General features: G+C 36.6%; 1 protein-coding gene across 1 annotated transcript in view; it reads left to right on the top strand.

Moving 5' to 3' along the window:
* The window catches only part of LOC144205312 (delta-type opioid receptor-like), a 35,245-nt gene extending 14,119 nt beyond the window's left edge, over positions 1–21,126 (top strand). The window contains exons 3-6 of the mRNA XM_077729608.1: positions 10,891–10,978; positions 12,013–12,195; positions 13,627–13,711; positions 19,937–21,126. Coding sequence (XP_077585734.1) covers positions 10,891–10,978; positions 12,013–12,195; positions 13,627–13,711; positions 19,937–20,481 — 901 coding nt within the window. The 3' untranslated portion in view covers positions 20,482–21,126. The remainder of the gene's footprint in view (positions 1–10,890; positions 10,979–12,012; positions 12,196–13,626; positions 13,712–19,936) is intronic.
* The last annotated feature ends 115 nt before the right edge of the window (positions 21,127–21,241 follow it).

Raw genomic sequence — 21,241 nt, 5'->3', positions numbered from 1 at the left:
TTCAGTACCCCGATGGTGCAGTGGTTATTCCACTTTACTTTAGTGAGGGTATTCTGGTTTTGTTTCCCACTCATAGCAGTGTGATAGTGAGCATGAGTGCTTTTTTTATTGTTTCATTGTGACCTGCGATTGGCTGGCAACCCATTCAGGCTCTCCCCTGCCTGCTGCCCATGGTTGGCTGGGATAGGCTCCCGTGAACCTTGTGATGACAATTTATTGGACACTGAAACACACTTTAGATTCCCAAGCAGTGAAAATACCCGTTTTAGATTATTCTTAAAGCTAATTTCTTTTTAGTTACCCAGATTGCAGAAAAGCAACCAATTAGTAAATTCCGATTGTCGCCAGCTCAGATGTTTTTACAATTCTCAAAAGGTGAGATACATTTTGAATATCGCAAAGTTCTTTCTGCTCAGAGTAAAGCAAGCTGTGTTTACTTAAGGATAATAGTATGGGGTGAATACAAAAAATCATGTTGAATGTTTTTAAAACCCACAACAAGAAAAATAAGGACTGCTACTGCTCCCTCTTTGTTCTCTCAGACCCTTCACAAAAGAATGCGCACCTTAGAGGGGAAAATAATCATAATGAAGTGAGTTGTGAGCAGGCCTGAGGCTCAAGCACAAGCCAAAACCTCACTTTGAAGAAAGCCTTCAATGACTCTTTCCTGTTTCCATAACAACCCCCACACACACAATATTTGCCCTCGCCATTGGTTTAAAAGTATATTCTGAGGCAAGCGTGATATGCTAGCGGTACCTCGGGCATACGAGTAAGCCGACATACGAGAAATTCGAGATACGAGCAAAATTTCGGGTAAATATTTATCTTGAGATACGAGACAAATTTTGATATACGAGCAGACAGCAGACGCGAAATGCTGCTCATAAGAACATAATGGCCACTGTCGCTTTCCCCACAACTCCCTTGTGTTATGTCTCTCTGGTCCCAACTCCCTCTTTGTAATGTCTCTGCGAGCACTGGGCGGAGCGTTTGTACCTTTTTTTCTCGCTTAATAAGGGAAATTGCAATCATTAAAAAGTGGAGAAATTGGCCAATGTTGACAGATATGCATCAAATGCCTCTTGGCTTGGTAGAGTTGTATTCACATTAGATATTATTCCAATTTCAGTACTAAAAAATACAAGTTCTCTTGCCCGTGTTTCCATGGGTGAGGAAATGAATGCTTGATCAGATTCAGTTATGAATGATTGACAGCAATACGATACATAACATGCATCTCTTTAACTTGATGAGTTCAATTTTCCAGAGATCATAAATTAGTCTCACTTTCAGGTGCTTGTTGGCACACCAGAAGGAAAGAAATGAGAAGTTGAATGGTGCTGTAAAGTGCTTCTTGTTTTTCCTTCCATCTCTTATCATCTGATTTGACTCTTTCATCCTTACGGCTCTCTTCATCTTGTAGTAGCTGTTAATGTCGGGTAATGATTGCTATAGACAGGCAGCACCAAGCTGCACTCAGTTGCATTAGGAAACTTATCATCCATGCTCAACTCATTTGCATGCTTCATAATGGTTATAAAAAAAAAACCTGGTCCAGAAAACAAGGTGTGACAAATGAGATTCCATATTGCCAACTGGAAATGATGGCCTTTATCAGCGTGGCATGAAAACCTTTTATCCATATTTTGTAGTATACTGTTTTCTCTCACTTGTATAATGAATATGAATGTGAAAAGAAAGACAGATGGACAATGACACAAACAATTATGATAAAAGAGCTCATTTCAATGTCACAGTGACACAATAAACGTGTCTGAGGAACTAAACAGGCTGGTGACCAATCCAATCTCAACCATATTAGTCATGCAAATGAAAAAAAGGGGGGCTCATATCTATAAATATCTGCATGGATTAAGTGTCATGAAGGGAATATCAAATATACTGTATTTTCTGTATTTTCTCATCAATAAATACATCATGACTGGCAGCGTGGGATCGATTCTCACTCAAGTGGCAGCGATGGTGAGTGCGAATGCTTGTGTGTGCTCTACAAATGATTGCCGAGCAGTTTAAGGTGTACTCTGTCTTTCGCTCAAAGCTTACTGCTATAGACCCTAGTGCCCCATGACTCTGACAGCGATAAGCAGCGTCTGGAATTCGATGGCTGGATGTAAAAAAAAAAAAAAAAACATGCAACGCACTGAACAATTAGTTGCATTTTGTGGAAAATGGTATGTTTCTCAGATAGCCATATGCATTTACTGGTATTAGGCTACAAAATAATTGAATAGTTAGTTGTCTTACATGGCAAAATAAACTTAAATAAAGGAAAATCCGACCAACTGTCCCAGTAGCTTAGCTGTAGTAGATTCACATTCGACAAGTTAGGTCTATGCTTCAGCTACTAGTTCTCAGGGATCAACTTACCTCCAAACTAATATTTGTGCGTCGTCCTTTACATACTCATATTTGCATTATCTCTGCCATTTCAGACATTTCAGAATTCTGTAGCTACTCCAGAAAACTACATCTAAAAGGTTGGAAAAACAAGTCAAGGTCTTCAAAAGCTTTTTATTGTAAAAATGTTGTTTTTTTATTGTAGAACATTTCTAGGAGTGCATAGCAACCCCATTCCCACCCAAAAGACATATTTTTGTGTACGGACCACGCCATTTATTCATCAGGAGGAAATATTGGATGTGGTTGGGCACTCTTATGTGCACTCTTAGGGTGATATCTCAAATGTGCGCACTCAAGTCTTTTGATTTCGAGAGCTTTTTTCTCAAATGAGAAACCCAAGTGACAAAAAAATAAATAAAAAAGATGTCCTTCAAGTTACTGTGGCAAGAAAGTAGTAGAAAGGAGATTGCTGCTGCTTGCTTCTATATGTTCAAATTTCCCAAATCGCCCCATTAAACAAAATACTATTGAATAGGCATCTGCGATATTAAGTATCGTGTTAAAAAGAGGCATATGCTGTTGGTTCTTTATGTTGTGGTTGGTTTGTGTGCAATCTTCAGCTCTTGAATATGCAAAAAATAAGTAGAACAGTTTTTCTCATTTGTGTATTTTAAGTATGGTCCTTAAATTGAGAACAGTCATACATTTAGTTTCCTCAATAGTTGTATTCATGTGGTTGTCATGGACTTTTTTTTTTGACATTGGACTTTGTCTCGAGGGGCTTAAGGTTGGGTCTCCTAAACTTACAAGTTTTATGATCATGTCACACTTGGCCAAGGGCAACTTACCTCTTACTTTTCTGTCATTTGTTTTTGGATCACTTGTTAGCCCTGTACACATTCTGGCCCCTGGTCTTAGCTCCTTGGTCCACCAGCTTTACGTCTTTTCTTATTTTCGGTGATAAATCTACTTCATTGTGTTTCTTCCGTCTGCAACCTCCTGAACCTCCGAATTTGCTCCTCTGAAATATGGCGAATTCACTTACCTTTTGCTGCTCCTGCCGAAATGGCCACAAACACTCAATAGTGACGATATACAAGGAGTGGGTTACTGCATGGCAAAACTCCATACAGCTACTGTTAGTTTAACAGACTTATCTCGCTTTGAAGGCAGCAATCTTGTGACAAAAAGGTCACGTGTTCAATCATATCTTATTCTTTCCCCCTTGACATGACCGTGAACCACTTGGGTTTGTCGGCCAAATTAACAAAAGACAGGGGCTCTGCTACCTGTTGATGGATGACAGGGGGCTTGATTCTAACCTTAACAGAAGCCAAAAGCTATTTCGATTGAAGTAAGTGTGAGATGTGGGCGAGACTTCAGCCCTTCAGTGTCATTGGGCCATTGTCCATCGTGTTTTCACATAATTATGTTGTCATATTCATGTATTATACATATTTGGTCATTGCTGTTCTTCTGTTCGTGATAACCTGACAGGAATTTATTGTTTACTTTTCACCACCGACGAGTCCTTTTCCATTGTGTGCTATTTCTTTCCTCACCCTAAGAGCTTGGGTTGAACTCGCTCATTTGCATAATAATCATTGCGATGTTGGCTTGGGCAACGTTTAGGACTGGCTCATGAAGAGAAGCTTTTCTTTTTTGTTCTTCCTCAGGGACCTGAGCCTTTGGAGTGGGCAATTGGGCTTTTCAAGACCTTTGTTTATATTCTCCTTTGTACATCATTCCACTTTTTTTTTTTAGTCGTGCGACTTTGTTATTTATTGCTATTGGGATTGTATGCCGTCATCTTCTGTTCAGTTAAGAGAGTTTAAAAAACTGTAAAAAGAAAGAGTCCACACTGGCAATTTTTCGTTCGACCTTTTTCTTTTCATTTGCTCTTTGAGCATTGCTGAAATCTTTTACATGATAAAACATTATAATACCTGCACATGCATATATCCTTTTAGCGTAAAATTCAGACTATTGGGGGCATCCAAATATACAGTGAAACAAGAAAATGGGAACTTTTTAACAATTTTATTCAACCAAGAGCGATGTAAGAAACACTATTTCATAGTAAATGAAACCTTGCCATTTCAGAAACAATGACAGAATTTTTCTTTGTTTAAAAATACGTCCGATGGCGTCTTCCTCTGCGAATACATTCCTAAAATCTGCCGCTGAGATTCTTCATTGACCACTGCAACATTTAACCCGGAATACTATGAATTTCTTCCTAAATTTAATGATGGTTGTTAAAATGAGTACTTATTTCCTCAACATCTCTTTCTTGCAATGCTATCACTTGCTCATGTCTGCCAACATGCGCACTCCAAAAAAAATGTTTTAGGGTCACCCTGTATATGATGCACCGACTGAATATTAAAAACTTAGCATCCTGATAAGCAGCTTCCCCCATCACACCCAAAAAGTGATGAACCAAATTTGTTGCATTCACAACAAGTTTGAAATCAAATAAGCCATCAACTTTAACAACAAGCTGCAGTAGGAATGAGTAAAAAAAATATAATCCAATTTACTCTGACTTATTGGCTTGGAGCTGATTGAGCCCTTTCCGGCAATAAAATCCCCTTGCTTGATGAACTCCTCCAAAGTGTCTTTGTCAGATCTAGAAGCATCGCAAATTTTATGAGCAGCTTTAATGGAGCCTTGTATTCTGGTGAAAATGAAACCAAATGCTCACACTGAATTAAAATGCTCCCTGTAAACTACTAAATCGAAATTAACAAGCCGAAGCTGAATTGAATTTTGAAATAATAATACAATCTGCTCCAAAATGGAGCTGATGGTCGAAATGCGATACAGTGAAAGTGTATTTTCTTGCACTTTTTCGATCTCGATGTTTGCCTTTTTTTAGTTTTTTTTTTCTTAAATTTTGTTTTTTAAAAATGTGTGCTCCACACTCAAATTCAGTGATTGGCGATTATGTAAGAATAAGCTAGGGCTATCCCAAACTATTAGTTTTCTCCCTACTAATCTCTTGACTCTTTACGATTAGTCTGGTGATGTTTTTTTTCCCTGATCTATCGATTGGTTTTGGCTAAAGATTATTAATTTACAAAATCATTTTGTAACACTAATTCAAAATATTTTCTCCCCAGAATTCTTTTGAAGTTGAATGAACAATTTAATCTCTTTTAAACAAGCACGTGTGAATGAGACAGAAGTATTTCTCTATCTTCGCATTGAAGTAAAAGAATGTGTGAACGCAACCCAAGTTGAATATTTAGCAAGAAAAATAACAAAAAAATAGCTTCTAATTAAACAAAAGTTTAATAAGGTTACTTAAACCAGCAGCATTAACCCCAGTGGAGAGATATATGTTACTGTTTGTAGGTACTTCATAATGCATTGAGTAGTAACCAATAAGTTGACTACAATCCCTAACGCAATTAAACTGAAGTCAAATAGCTTGGTTAATGTACACATGCAAAGAGCTGAAATATGAAATATGTAACTTTAACCAGAGTACACAAAGAAAACCCATGCAGGCACGGGGAGACCAATCAAATTCTACATAAGAAAGACCTATTAAACACTTGATTCCAGAACTATAAGGCGGACATGATAAACACTTAGCACTGTGCTGCTCTATTTATCTGTAATATCGTCATATCGATTGGAAACATTACGTTTTTTCGCATGGACATAAATATGTCATTTTTACTGTGCTTAATGCTCAGTGCTCCCCAAAGTAATGTTTAGTCTGGAGCCCTGCATGTCATTTAATTTGTTGTGTATTTGTAAAAAAAAAAAAAAAAATGCCAATCATATTTTTATATTGTGGATTTGTAGAGACAATGGCCCACTAAATACAACCATAAATCTCTTGTGACCCATAATAATTACATACATTCTGCTCACACAAATCCCATCTTAGAAGATAGGTATAGAGTTCAGTTATACTTGTGGGGTTGAGTACTCGCAGGAATGTTAAGAAATCTTGTGCAAAATAAAGTAGCTTGTTACTGCATTAATGTGCACTGGTTTAATTGGCGTGGATCATGTTTTTGTGATGAAAAGCCTGTTATGTGTGTCTCTGTGCCTGTGTGCATTTCACTAATGGTTTGGACTAATATGCTGAGGACAGTCATCAGAGGTGCCAGCCGTTTTATCAGAGATCAGAATCCCAGTGTCATGTTCAAGGACATTTGAAGATGGTGACTATTGTGCACCTTTGCACCTTCTTTGTAATTTCTTCTCCTGAGATAATTCAGTTGTTTTTCTTTTACTGAATTTTCCTGCTTACTCAACAACAGCCTTTCTAGCTCTCTTAATAGAGCAAACCTTATCTTGTATGTGTGTGGATTTCAGGATTGAGGTGGTGAAAATACATCTGAATAAAACAAATCCATTAAATTGATTTGAAGTGAAAAAGGTATGAGCATATAAATTTGTATTCTTTGCAGAGTGTGGCTGTAAACAATGGTGACCGTAACAAAATAATTCAATTGGATTCTATTTGATATAAAAAAATAAACTTGTATTCTGTTAGTATTTGAATACTGATAAATGGATTTTTTATTATCTTTAATGAACTGCATTGTTGCATTGTATCAGAATTCTTGTTAATTTATTGCTTGTATAAATTGTCTTATGTAGTGCCAATTATCAAATATGTCACATTAGGGTTGAACCTAGACATCTAGGGCCACCTTATAGCATTGTTGCAATGGTCTTCTTGACTGAGCCAATGGATGCAGTGTTAGACTTTAAGCTATTTGACATCATTGAAATCAGCCATTGTTAGTATAAACCCTCCATCTTTGAAGAGATTGTCGCCCTGTGAATAGCTTTATTGAAGAAAGATGTGTTGACATCATTAAGGAGGATTGTAATAACTTTGCACGTTAGACTGTCATCAATGAAACATGGCTTGAAAGGCTCATGGTGTACCGCTAAAGAATCTGGAGGAGCTTTGCGGTAAAAGTATATTAAGGGTGCATTTGCCGCTACAAAAAAAGAGCAACATGAAATAATTTATTGTAAAAGATAAACAAGAAGCAAACGGTTTTTTTATCACCTTCTTTCATATGTGCCTCATTTCATGTCTCACTATCCAATTATAGGGGCTGCATGCTCACATTTCTGTAGGCCTGCTAGAAGGCCTTGGTGTTGCCAACTCAAATTCTGATTGTGGTTTGGTGTTTTACAGCCCTTCTATCTTTTATTAATTACATTTTAATATTTCTTAATACATTCCTTTTGACTTTATTTTGTACTTTATTATTTTTACTTTAATGTCTTAACAACTTTCTTTGTTCTGTTAGCCTGGCTTCTTTCTGTAAAATGGCCTCAGTTTTGAGAAATTATGCAACTGCAAACTCCTGGTGTTAATTTTTATTCCTGCCAGTTGGGAATAAACTAAAGAATGCACCTTTGCATTATTTTAATTAGCAACTGCCATTAATAAATTGGGCAAAACTATGTTTGCAAAAAAATTCAACTCTACTCTATTAAATCAATTCTGTATATCCTCACTAGGATTGTGCTGTATGTTTAAGTAAATCATGAATTCATTACCAATCCTCTCCAGGGGAAAACTAGACAATCATTAATGTTAATGTTTATACTTACAGACAATTTAGAGTCTTCAATTATCCTCTTAAATGTTTTTGGCATGTGGGAGACCATAATTGTGCAGCAGACCTGATACCCGGCTACCCACCATACCACCAGAAAATACTGAGAAAATCTTTAATTATATATTATAATGACATTTTTCTGAAACGCTTTATCCTCATTAGGGTCGCGGGGGGTGCTTGACCCCATCTCAGCTGACTCCGGGCCGGAGGCGGGGGACACCCTGAATCGGTGGCCAGCCGATCGCGGGGCAAAAGGGGACGGACAACCATGCACACTGACACCCATACCTAGGGGTAATGTTTTTGGAATGTGGGAGGGAACCGGAGTACCCAAAGGAAACCCATAATAGCCCAGGGAAAACTTTCAAACTCTACGCAGGTGGATCGACATATATATATATATATATATATATATATATATATATATATATATATATATATATATATATATATATATATATATATATATATATATATATATATATATATATATATATATATATATATATATATATATATATATATATATATATATATATATATATATATATATATATATATATATATATATATATATATATATATACACATATAGTTTACATAACTTCTGCCAGTATATTTTCCATTCTTGCTATCAAGAGCCAACACAGTGCTGACTGTGGTGTGTGAATAATTTAAAGTGATGATTAATATTTGAAAGCGAACAGCACGCTGGATGAAAGAGTCATCAGATTGCTGATTCCTTTCATCCTTTTCCCTCCCTCCATCTTTAATGGAGAGAGGAAGAAACATAGAGGACGAATAGACTCGGAAAGGTGCAATATGGGAACTAGCAATTGGAGAAATTTTTATATAATATTTATGAGTTGGAGAAGGTGCCATCCACTTTCAAGTGCAGAATCCACTGGAAAGAAAGTAAAAGAAATAATGTTATCTGCTTTTTGTGATGGTGTGATTGTGTTGTATAATATTGAGTCCTCTAATGAAGTTCGAATAGAAATAATTTTTCAAATTAATAATTTCTTCCCGAAATCAGCAAAATCACCATTCATAAAGCCAGGTTAGCAATAAGCCGCAGCTGCATGCCAGCTCAACAACTGTACCCTATTGTTCCCTAACGATCTTGAGTCTCCACTGGAAGCAATATCGAATAATCCCCATAACACTCATATGAGATGATGATTAAACAATAAATCATGAATGACTGCTGCCAGACATTCGCAGTCTAAATGTATTGGTTGTCTATTACCATCAATGGCAACCACACATTAATTTACAATATAATGTTAAAGCGGTTACAAAAATACAAAGGTTGTTGTTTCATTCGTTCTAGCTTTGTATAAATGATATGATGAACAAGTTACTCTGTCATTGATCAAAGTTAAAAAAAAACAGAAGACCAGAAGAAAAGTGGAAAATTTCACTGGCTTTGTTGTTATTCTTGCTTAGGACACTAAAATGGCTGCTCCATCACTCGCTATTCTGCGAGATTAGAAGGAAATTTGACAGGTATACAGACGTATGTCTACTTACGAATGGCTCTAGGTATAAAATTTTCAGGTTCCGAAACCCTTTGGTATATGCAAATGACCATCCCAACATAAAAAAAAAAACAAGATCCAAGTCACAGAATCCCCTAAAACACAAATGGTAATCCTGTATCTGTTATTTTATTTTGAAATCGTCCCGGTAAAATTGCGGCCTGCTCTACTTCCTCTTGGAGCCGCCGACAACAACAATTCTCTTTTGATGTTTATCGTCACAGAGTTCTTTATTTTAAGTGCAAATGAAATGACTAGGCAAGCCCTGTTCTTAATCACAAAACAAAATATAAGAATGTGGCGTGAGGTTGCCTGATATTGTAAAACAAACCCACCTACTACTAGCATCACTAGGCTGAAGGAAGCTTTAAAAGCGATGACTCCTTATAATAATCGGACATAGGCTTTGTTAGTCCTTCTTTTTAATGCTAAATTGCTTTGAAATTTTAATTTAAACATTAGCTCCCTCCTTACTACACTGCACGAATAGAACAAATAGATGTTTTTACATCCTTGTTATTATTTTTAATATAGTAATCCCCAATGAATACATTTCTTATCATTTTCTGTCATCTGTCTGTTTCTCACGTCTTTTATACAAAAGTGGGACACTGATCATTTTTAGAGGGATAAGTTGTTATTTTTGGGACAACCGTGCAACAAATTACAGAATTTACATATACAGTACTGCTCTACTAGTGAAAAATCTGAGGTATGAAAATAGTTCTGCAAATTAATTTTGTAAATTAAGATAAAACTTTATTCTAATATTGGGATATATTCCTCTTCAGAGCTCTATATTTAATTTTTTGTCCATTCATTTATTTCCCATAACGCTTATCCTCACAAACGTTGTGGGGCCTGCAAGAGCTTAACCCAGTTAAATACTGGACGTATTGTTGCCTGTAAAATCCAAGTTATCTAGGAGTTGGCATCCACAATCCATACATGTCTATGTAGAGGAAAAATTCTTTGCAAAACATGAAATGTGTAATTTATGCCCTAAAAGAGGTCCGAAACAGCTATTTTACCTTATCTAACCACCCATCCTAATTTTCATGCCAATCATCAATATGCAGATATGAATTGTTATGAATTTCAACAGATCTGGGATGAAGCATATTTGTGCTAATGAAACCTTAATACTTCCAATTCTGTTTAATGATACCAGTATCAGTCTGTTCAAATGGAGACTTTAAATGAATCCCAATGCTGCAATGTCTGATAAACACTGCCGCACCCATCAGCCTCTCTAACCTCCTCACTTCAAACAGCAAAGTGCCTTTGTGCGTATTAATAGAGCACCACCACCACGCTCCTATTTGTTATGCAGATAAAATGAAACAGTATCTGTATGTCTTTATGTTTGTCTATAGATACACTAAAATGAAGACAGCCACCAACATCTACATCTTCAATCTGGCTCTGGCTGACTCCCTAATCCTTGCCACATTGCCATTTCAGGTCAGCACTATATTGATTCTTTGTTTGCGTGTGTGTGTATCTAAAACAGCATCAAGATGTTTGTCAACAAAAAAAGACTCATAAAAACATTTAAATTGTCTGACACTTTTACGAGACAATCCAAAGGTATGAAGTATTTAAAATGTATTTTTCATTAGTATGATACTACTAATAATTCATAACAGATGATCACTTCAGTCCAATAATGTGAAATGAAAAAGTCCTGATGACTATTTAAACTTGAACTAGTCATCAGGACTTTTTCATTTCACATTAAAAAATTTTGACATAATGAGCATCGATTCATTGTGGTAAATATAGGCATCCAACGAACAATGGAAATATAGCACAACATAATGACGAGTAGCTTAGAGTTGGTGGCGTTAAGTAAGCACAAAGAGTGAAATAACATAACTAACAATAACCAAAGATTCTCTATCCTCTGCAAGAAACGACATTTCTTACTTTGTCTTACTGTGACTTATTGACAGTCACTAAAAGTATATCCATGTTTATTTTACTACATCTACATGTGGGAAAGACAGAAAACAGCAGTAATTTCCATTGAATTGACAAAACATTATGAAAATGAAAAATGAAATGAAAATCAGACATAGGCATTGTCGTCATCATTGACTTGACAAAAAGCCTAGTAGTCATCATACCCTCAGCAGCGTATGGTATTTATTGTTTGATTCTTTCTATTATGTTAAAATAATTTTCATGTGAACAATCCATTAACATGTTTACACTTGATATACTGATTTAACAGGCTGTTTGTGCAATCTCACTAACAACTGACAAACATTCAAGTGACCTCAATCTTTAGCTTCACAAAAGTCATGAAGGCCCAATTATTATTTACACTTTTAATTAATGTGCAAAGGAAGTCTAATCTGAGTAAGGATCATTTAACAGCTCCAGACAAAGGTGAATGGGTTTCACGCTCCACTGAATTATGATCTCTCGCTGAAAGTACTAGATTGTAAATGGGACCTCCATTAGCCTAATGTTTTACTTGGTAATGTTTCCAGGGAACAGATGTGTTCCTGGGATTTTGGCCTTTTGGTAATAGCCTGTGCAAGGCAGCAGTGTCCATCGACTACTATAACATGTTCACCAGTATCTTCACACTGACAGTGTTGAGCATAGACAGGTATGTGGCTGTCTGCCACCCTGTCAAAGCTCTGGACATGAGGACACCTCACAAGGCAAAGGTACAACATCCACTAAACATATGAACGTATGAATGCATGGATGCAAAAGACAAATCATTATTCATCTCAGAGTAATGCCAGACGTTTTTTTCACAGCACTTTTTTTTTTTAATACATACGACTCAGTTTAGATTTGGATGTGTATATTCCATACAGGCTCACAGATGAACTGGAGTGAATCTTACTTAACAAATGACATTCAATGTGAATGTGCGCTATCTGTTAGCACTGACTTACTTGACAAAACAAATATTATAACTACATATGAGATGAAAATCAGTTCGACAAGTGGAGTATTGTTAGCAAACTCCTCATTCCAAACAAAATCTGCTAGTAATACAGAGATAGTCGAGTTGTACACTGACTAAAGTGAGGCTAGGATGCCATCATTCATATCTGACACTTCACAAAGACTCAAACCCTCTGAATGGTCACATAAATAAGCTCCAACTTTAAAATACAAGCAGCACCAATTAACTTCTTCCATTTTTACGCTTGAGTTATTATTCTCCAATGTTAAAGCAGGCCAGCCTATTTCTGAAATTGTGAAAGCAGTGCACTTGACTTGTTTTCAAATATGTACACGTGTGGCATCAATATTCAATATAGTCATTGTTTTCCAGAAAATACATCACCAGACTATTCAAAATTTACTCAACTTCAAATATTATTATTGTTACCTACCTGTTCAATGCTCTACTCTGTAAACATGATCAAATGTTGTACTTTTTTTTACTTGTCTTGTTTAAGATTAAGACCACATTTTTGCTCATTTGTTACCCTATTCCTCTCCCCCACTGTCAACACACTAGGCTTATTTTTCCGACAATGGTTTAAGGCCTGTGGAAGAAAATGATTGGTCGGAATTATCACTCCTGTCTTCTGACTTTGAAGTGAGAGTTCTGATTCTTAACATCAGAATTAAAGATTGAAAAGTCAGAATTCTCACTATAAAGTCAGAGTTCTGACTTAAACCTAAGAATCTCGACCAATCTGCTTTTTGTTTCCTTCACTGTCCATAATCATTTTGTATCATATTTAGAATAATATTAAGATATGTATTTCTGTGTTAATTCATTCATTTTCTGACCACCCTCGAAAATGGATCCCAACAAAATTATATATTATAGAAACAGCAATAAATTGGAGAACAAATAGCAAAATAGGGGACTTTGAATATAACATTTCAACAAATAAATGGGCCTAAACTGCACAATAGGGAAATTGTTCACAACGCTTTCGATCTCATTCCAATCACTACCAATTCCATTTAAGTATATCTAAGTTATCTTTGGAATAAGTATCACTTCTGAACTTTTGAGGTAGAGGACATACAGAGAGCACCCATTGACCGTAGAATCATGAATAAGCCCATCTAAAAGTGCGCTTTACAGTCTAGAAAATACATTAAGTTCTTGTCACTTTTTTCAGGTGGTGAATATCTGTGTGTGGGTATTGGCTTCGGCCTTTGGCGTTCCAGCCATGGTGGTGGGGAATGTCGAGGTGGATCATAACAGTAAGTGAAAAGAGCATTGTATTTTCATGAATGCTGTATTTTCCACCAGCACTATAAATGTGTGCGAGTATATAGCTATCTCTGACTATTATACAAAACAATACAAAAATGTTATAATAGTGCCACAAAGCATTTTTTTTTCATTATCCATTACTGAAGAAGGTACAAAAAGGCTCAAACCTATCGTTCTGCAGGACCTGCGGAGCTGCGTTATGAATCAACTTGTTTCCAAATGTGCTTGCTCTGGGTTTTTATAGCTTTTATGGTTCACCATTTCAGTAATGGGTTTGAGACAGATGATTTATGTGTCAATCACATTATTTGCAGACAAAGTTACTCGTTATGGTCCATGTTATGAATTCTCACACTGTGGCATATGGCAGAAAGAGACCTGTTTTATCATCTGCAAAACTTGCTAATACCTCATATTTCAAATTGGGGCGCATAATTAGGCATTGGATATGATTTACTTACTCACCTGCACTGTGTACTTTTTAGTTTGAAATACAGTGTTTATTTGAAAGAAACCTTTTTACTATTGGATCCTCAAAAAGTGTCTCCCACTGTACATGAGCAGCTAAATGTTTTACAAGGTATTATACTGTGTAGCTTAATAATGAAGTTGCCTTGATCTATTATTTAGCAAATGTTTGCATCACATGGTTTATTAAAATGTATGTTGATGCATTATACCATTCTCAATTATATACAATACATTTTGAAAGATCTATTTTTCATAGTGACCATGGATACTTTACATTAGTAAACAATAGCCACACATATTAGAAATCCTGTACATATGAAAATGGGCAGAATGTAACTTGACCACTGTTTGAGTGAAAATCACCCTTAATTGGTTGCCAGCCAATTTCAGAGCACAATCAACACATGATTCCTTGACTGGGTGCAATCTTGTCACAAAATCCAATACTCCGAAAATAGCTGTATCAGGTCTCAATAGAGATACTGAGTATTGGACACTTATATGTATTAATAGTATTACAGTCTACGGAGGCAGAAGTCTGTTTGGACCCCAAAACAGATGACTTGAACCAAGGGAGAATTTTACAACATTTATTGAAATCAAAATACATGCAAAACATGGACGCAAAAAGGAAGTAACAAAAGGTCAATGGGGATCTCATAAAAGCCCGAGGGAAACAAAGGCAATGAGCAATCCCCACCTACACAAGACAGAGGACACTATATTGTATAACAATAACTAAATAAAAAAACAAGACAAACATCTAGCGAAGAATAAGAAGAACCAAGGGACGAGATGAAACTGGCGATGGCAACTAGCAATGCAATATGTCAGCCACCATCACATGGTTGGCCTGAGTTTAAACGCTGCGCTGACGAGATGGAACACAGGAAGCCAAAAACTCTGCAATGAAAAAATGCATGCAAGCCAGCAGCAGAACATGACAAACAGCACGCTAATGCAGACATAAAAAGTTTGACCAGGCTCTTGGTCATGGAAATACTATTGACATATTAGGCTCCGCTCATTTTCTCTACAATAAGAAAACTGGGTACTCTCCAGCTCATCCAAGGCTCTTTTTTTCATTTTTCTTATGACTGTGGTGCCAACGCACACTTCCATATCTGCCGACCTTCCTTCCTCTCCATTCTTTCCTGATGTTCTTGTTGCAATAATTCTCATTTGGGAGCCTTGAAAGTTCAGATTGCAGTCAGTATCTGAAAATTGTGGCCCACATTCCATTTTAGACCATATACGAAAGTGACCTAGATCAGATTTGAAATTTTCCACCCGTCAAGAAGATTCCTAACTCAATCGGAACTGGGTCACATCAGCCTTGTGAATGTAGCTAAAGGTACTACACCAACAATGAAAATGATGACCAAACACTGTGTACTCTTTAAGAAATATTCAAGGTAAAAACACTCAGATGAGCAACAGAGATGAGTCATAATTTTGCCATGTAAAAACTCATGTAATACCTTTCCAATCGTGACACTTTAATCTAGAGTCAGTTTATCTGCTTTTTGATTGCTTCTAAAAGAGGTTGTACAGTTCAATCATGTCACCCGCAACGGTTTTAGTGCTGCACCTCTCTTGATGTGCTTGTGAACTCCATTTCATTTAATGGGATGTCTATTAGCCCACTGTGCAATCACTTCATTTCATTCTAACATTGCTGCAGCTGCCGATCCTCTACCGTGCCCACACTGTGTCACTCAAAGCATGATCAGTGTGAACATATCTTAAAAAAAACTAAGGACCCTGTTGTACTCATTTTGACAAGTGGTTCGCATTTATAAAAGATTCAATTTTTGTGTCCATTGGGTCTATAAACACATATTCAGTTATTTTCTGTACCGCTTATTTTCAAAAGGGTTGTTGGGGGCGCTAGAGCCTATCCTAGCCAGGCAGCCGACACCCCGAATATGTGGCCAGCCAATTGCAGGTAACAGAGAGACAGACAACTATTCACGGCCACACCTGTAGCCGAGATAAATTTTGAGTGTTTATTCATGTTTGTGGGATGTGAGAGGAAAACCGGAGTACCCGGAGAAAACCCACGCAGGCCCCGAGAAGAACATGCAAACTTCACACTGTGAGGCTGATGCGCTAAAACTGGCAAAAATAATAAATACTAGGTAAAATGATGCTCTGGTTGCAAAAATTTAACCATTGCAAAGAAAAAACAGCACAAAATTTCTTGCCAAATTTATTATGGACTACCATAGAAATAATTACATTTGAACAGTTATTTTGTCAGTTTAGCCCAGTCTACTTTCCTGCTGGTATGTTCTTGTAGATCCTCAATGAGTAAGGTTTTCCAAACCTTCCTACACAACATCTTCAGTGGGTCTACAGTAGCTCGGCTAAACTGAAGGTCTGGGTTTAAATCACAGTTAAAAATGGGAGAAATTGAGAGATAAGTAAAGTTTTTTTTTTAACCATGATTTTAAATTTTGGCAAAAAGCCACAGAAATTTTAGACGGTGTAGTTTTTTTGTGTATTTTGTAGTTTTCACTTTTTTAACCACATTTTTCTTTATGTGACTATAAATTATAACTTTTTTTGTTTTTGCTGCATTTACACAAACACACAGACAATTTCTAGCAATGCCAAGGCTAGCTGAGTCCAGGAGTGCGTTTCCAAGTTAAGGGAACAAAACCTGTAATCAAAAGTGATAGGTTGTATTCCCTCTGCTTTGAAATGTTTAAGAGGCTTCCAATAATGGTTGAATAGAACACGTGTGCATGTAGGCATGTGTGGCCTTGTCTGTGTCACTGTGGTGCTCTGCTTCCGCGAAGAAGGTCATGTTTTGCTCGCTGGCCCACTGTCAAATTGACGGGGTGCCTGTAATCCCGTTGTCACCCCACCTGCCGAGTTGTTTTGTCTTACTCGATGAATCATTCCACCAAAAGCCACAAATGAAACATGCGGTTTTATCTTCTAAATTGGCAGCATTTCTCATTTTCTTTGCAAATACAAGATCTTTTTTTTTATAGACTACAATTCTAGGAGTGATGTATACACTATAGTTTTCTTTCTCTAGCCGGCAATGGTTGTTACTATGGCAACAACCTTTCAGCTAACTTCAGAAAGTATGCTGCCAATGTTTAAAAGGAAGAAGAAAAGAATAGTGTCACGAGTATACACGAGACACCCAATTTGGTCTTTAAATCAATCATGTTTACTTCCTTGGCCGAAGCCATTTAATTTTGGTATGTGTTTTAATTTTACTGTGCCAACTTGGCTTACCAGTTTATCTTTTGGCAGAACTTTGCAAATAGCCACTTTAGCTAAAAAGGTTGTCGCTTGATACACAATTCAAATTCCAGTGTTTTATCATTGTTATTGTGAATAAAAACTAACACCCACCTTTCTGTTTGCTTGTCCTTCTGATCTCAATCTACAAACTGAAAAATTCTTACAATATTGATCTCTTCTTCACCCGCGATTATTGCGTAAAACAATGAGTTGTTCTCATGTTTAATGGCTCTTTTGACCAAAATTGTGAAAATATTGAAGTCAAAATAAATATAAAAACAGTGTGACATCCAGTGAATCATATCGTAATATTTGACAGGACCTGATATGAAGTAATTGGGGTGTCCTTGTGCCAACTGAAGATAAGTTGGAAGGATGGAAAGTATTTAACGTCATATCTAAACCACAGACATCGTAACGGCTTAAATTGTAAACTGACTAAATCAGGGGTAATAAACTCATTATTTTCTGATAGTTGTTAGATCTTTTACCATAATTGTAATTTGTCGAAATCATCTTTTTGACCTTTTAATAGCAAATAATATAATTGACTTTTTATAATTTATTTCCTTTTTTAATAAAATAAAGTGTCAACATAAAATATTTCATTTATTACCTTTTATTATTTTTTTATTTAATGAACAGATGTTGTTTAAATGCTGTTTATCAGCATTTTAACAACTTGAATGTTTGATTTGAGTATTTCAAGCTGCCAATGCATTGCTGCAATGACGGTGCTGCAATTTAACTCAGCAATTGGAATAAATAAAAGAGAAAAAGTGGACTATTAACCTTTTGAGACGACGACAAGCTATCGAGATTTCGACCTTTTCTTCTGCCAGTATTCAACCTCCTGAATTGGATTTTTCTGCCATTAGGCTCAAAAGTGACTCTGACTGAAAACAAAAATCAATAAAGGGATGTGCAAATGCTGTGTGAAGCATCCCATGAAAATAGAAGAAATTATATAATTGTATTGTGTAAATCTATTTCTTATGGACTTGAACATGTATCCTATGTACTGGTGTTGCACACTGTAGAAGCCCATGTATCGACCACCTGTCATACAGAGTATTGGGATTTTAATCCCAAATGATAGCTCCACATATTGACAAATGTCTAAAATGTCATAAAAGGAAAGAATATGAGACAGGGGGTAATTATAGAAGGATGACGTGATCACTTCAGCATGAAATGTCAAAAAAGATTCTTGCTTTTATCTATTTTCAATAATTTTTCTTCACGAAATGAACCACTCATGGATCGTACTACGATTGTTGCGTTTCTTAGCTGTAAAAAACTTAGATGCAAGGTACCTGTTTATTGATTTCACAGGTGTTAAATGCCTCGACGAAGGTCTGCTCTGTCTGTGTTTCACTCACTTTTTTGCCTATTTCTCCTTATCAGTCAGTCGGTAGCCTCAGACACATTAGTTGCAGACTGGAGCTTCTAATTATCAGCAATAAAGCGGCTGTCTCATCTTCTGTCACGGTCCCTCGACGACCACGTCGTCTTTTTGTCCTTTTGCCATCATGTCCCATTACCCATGCATATATTCCGCTCCTTTTCTTTTTGCCCGTCTCTTAATATTAGTATCGTTTGCTAATCTTCAACCTTATTTGCATTTTCCATGTGCTACTAATGTATGCAAATATCACCCACATTGTCTGCGTTACAAAGAGAGCTATGATTAAATTTAGGGGCCAACATTTAACACATGATCAGTGCAGTCGTTGTACACACATCATCTTCAACCTCTCATAAACGTCCTCAAACACGCTGTAAGGCCAAATTGTGTCATTTTAAAAGTCACAGGTGCCATGAAGAATTTGGTGATATTTATTGTGAGGCAATGTCATTCTTCTAGTACTGGTACATTGTACTATTTTTCATGCTTTCTGGCACCTAGACTTACAAGATGAACATTGGTCCAACAATCGCTCCAACTAAAAATGGATCAGATGTCAAACTCCGTCTATGGCACTGAAACATCAGCATTAAAAGCCAGTCTTCCCAGTCCAAATGAAATAAAAGGCTATGATTATTAATGGTAGCGAGTGCATTCAATAATAAAATTATTAAAAATTAAAATCCACTCTAGAATATTACTGGGGTCCAAAAACAAAGTGTGTTGTTTCTGTTTTATTAAATTAGCTTGTATCATCCTTATGGAAAAATCTGATCTCGAATTGGAAGTTTGACAAATAAAGTCCACTGATATATATATATATATATATATATATATATATATATATATATATATATATATATATATATATATATATATATATATATATATATATATATATATATATATATATATATATATATATATATATATATATATATATATATATATATATATATATATATATATATATATATATATATATATATATATATATATATATATATATATAATAACTGTTGGAGAAAACTGTTGATTTTCACTAAAATTATTTTATTTTTGACTGTAGGCATCGAGTGCGTTGTGGTCCTACCAGGTCCTGAAGGTGACTGGGATCCCGTCTTTGGTACCTGCGTCTTCCTCTTCTCCTTCCTCATCCCAGTGGCCATAATCAGCATTTGCTACAGCCTAATGGTCAAGCGTCTACGTAGTGTTCGTATTCTGTCTGGCTCAAAGGAGAAGGATCGCAACCTACGGCGTATCACCCGGATGGTTCTGGTAGTGGTGGCAGTGTTTGTGGTGTGCTGGACCCCAATCCAGATTATGGTCCTGGCCCAATCACTTGGCTTTAACTTGACCAGCGTGTCCACGCAGGTCCTGATGCATTTCTGCATCGCTCTGGGCTACGTTAACAGTAGCCTCAACCCGGTTCTTTACGCCTTCCTAGATGAGAACTTCAAGCGTTGCTTCCGGGAGTTTTGCCAACCATCCCCGTTCCGTCTCGACACTCAGCAGTCGGGTCGGATGAGGAGCATCGCCCGAGAAGTGGCGGCCGCGTACAGCTGCAAGGGTGATGGCGGTGGGGCTGGTGGAGGGACTCCCAATCCCGCGTGACTAGGCGTGGAGCTGCCCCTAGTGGGGGTTGACCACCCACAGAGGGGTGAGACTCCAGGGACGGGGAACTCCAACACAGAACTAACTCAGATTACAGCTCTCTAGCGCCACGAGCCCCCCCACCCCCCAACTATACGACTCGCGTGGGGTGGGGGGGAGTCTGATGAGGACGATGAAGCGGAAAGCAAAAGAATTTAAGACAGACTATATGACTGGAAAACGGGGCAAGTTCATCCAGTTCAACAAGAAACTAAATTGGAAGTACATACAGTGACCATTTTCAGTGCAAATGGTGCTACATTTGAATGTGGTTCCATCCTGATTCTTTGAATGTTCCCCAATTTAAAAAAAAAAAAGACTACCGAATGTGTCAGGAGACAAACGTGGTAGTTTTCAATTTCCTTATTAACATGACCCATTGATTGCATGTCGAGTCACAGGGACAATGACTTTCAATCCACTAATATGGTGCTTTAAGAAGATTGTATAATGACAGTTGCTGAAAAAGGACAACAGATAATTTTTCTGTTGGTTTGTGTAAGTAAGAATGGCTTCTTCTTATACCTCTTTATAATCCTTACTGTAGGGTTTCTCCCACAAATCCTGCAAAGCCTGGTGGTAGAAAAGCCTGTATTTTGGGAAAAATTCATAAATAGATTATATATATATATATATATATATATATATATATATATATATATATATATATATATATATATATATATATATATATATATATATATATATATATATATATATA

Source organism: Stigmatopora nigra, chromosome 1 (assembly GCF_051989575.1).
Source record: "Stigmatopora nigra isolate UIUO_SnigA chromosome 1, RoL_Snig_1.1, whole genome shotgun sequence".
Classification (NCBI taxonomy): Eukaryota; Metazoa; Chordata; class Actinopteri; order Syngnathiformes; family Syngnathidae; genus Stigmatopora; species Stigmatopora nigra.
This window is presented reverse-complemented; position numbering and strand designations above follow the sequence as displayed.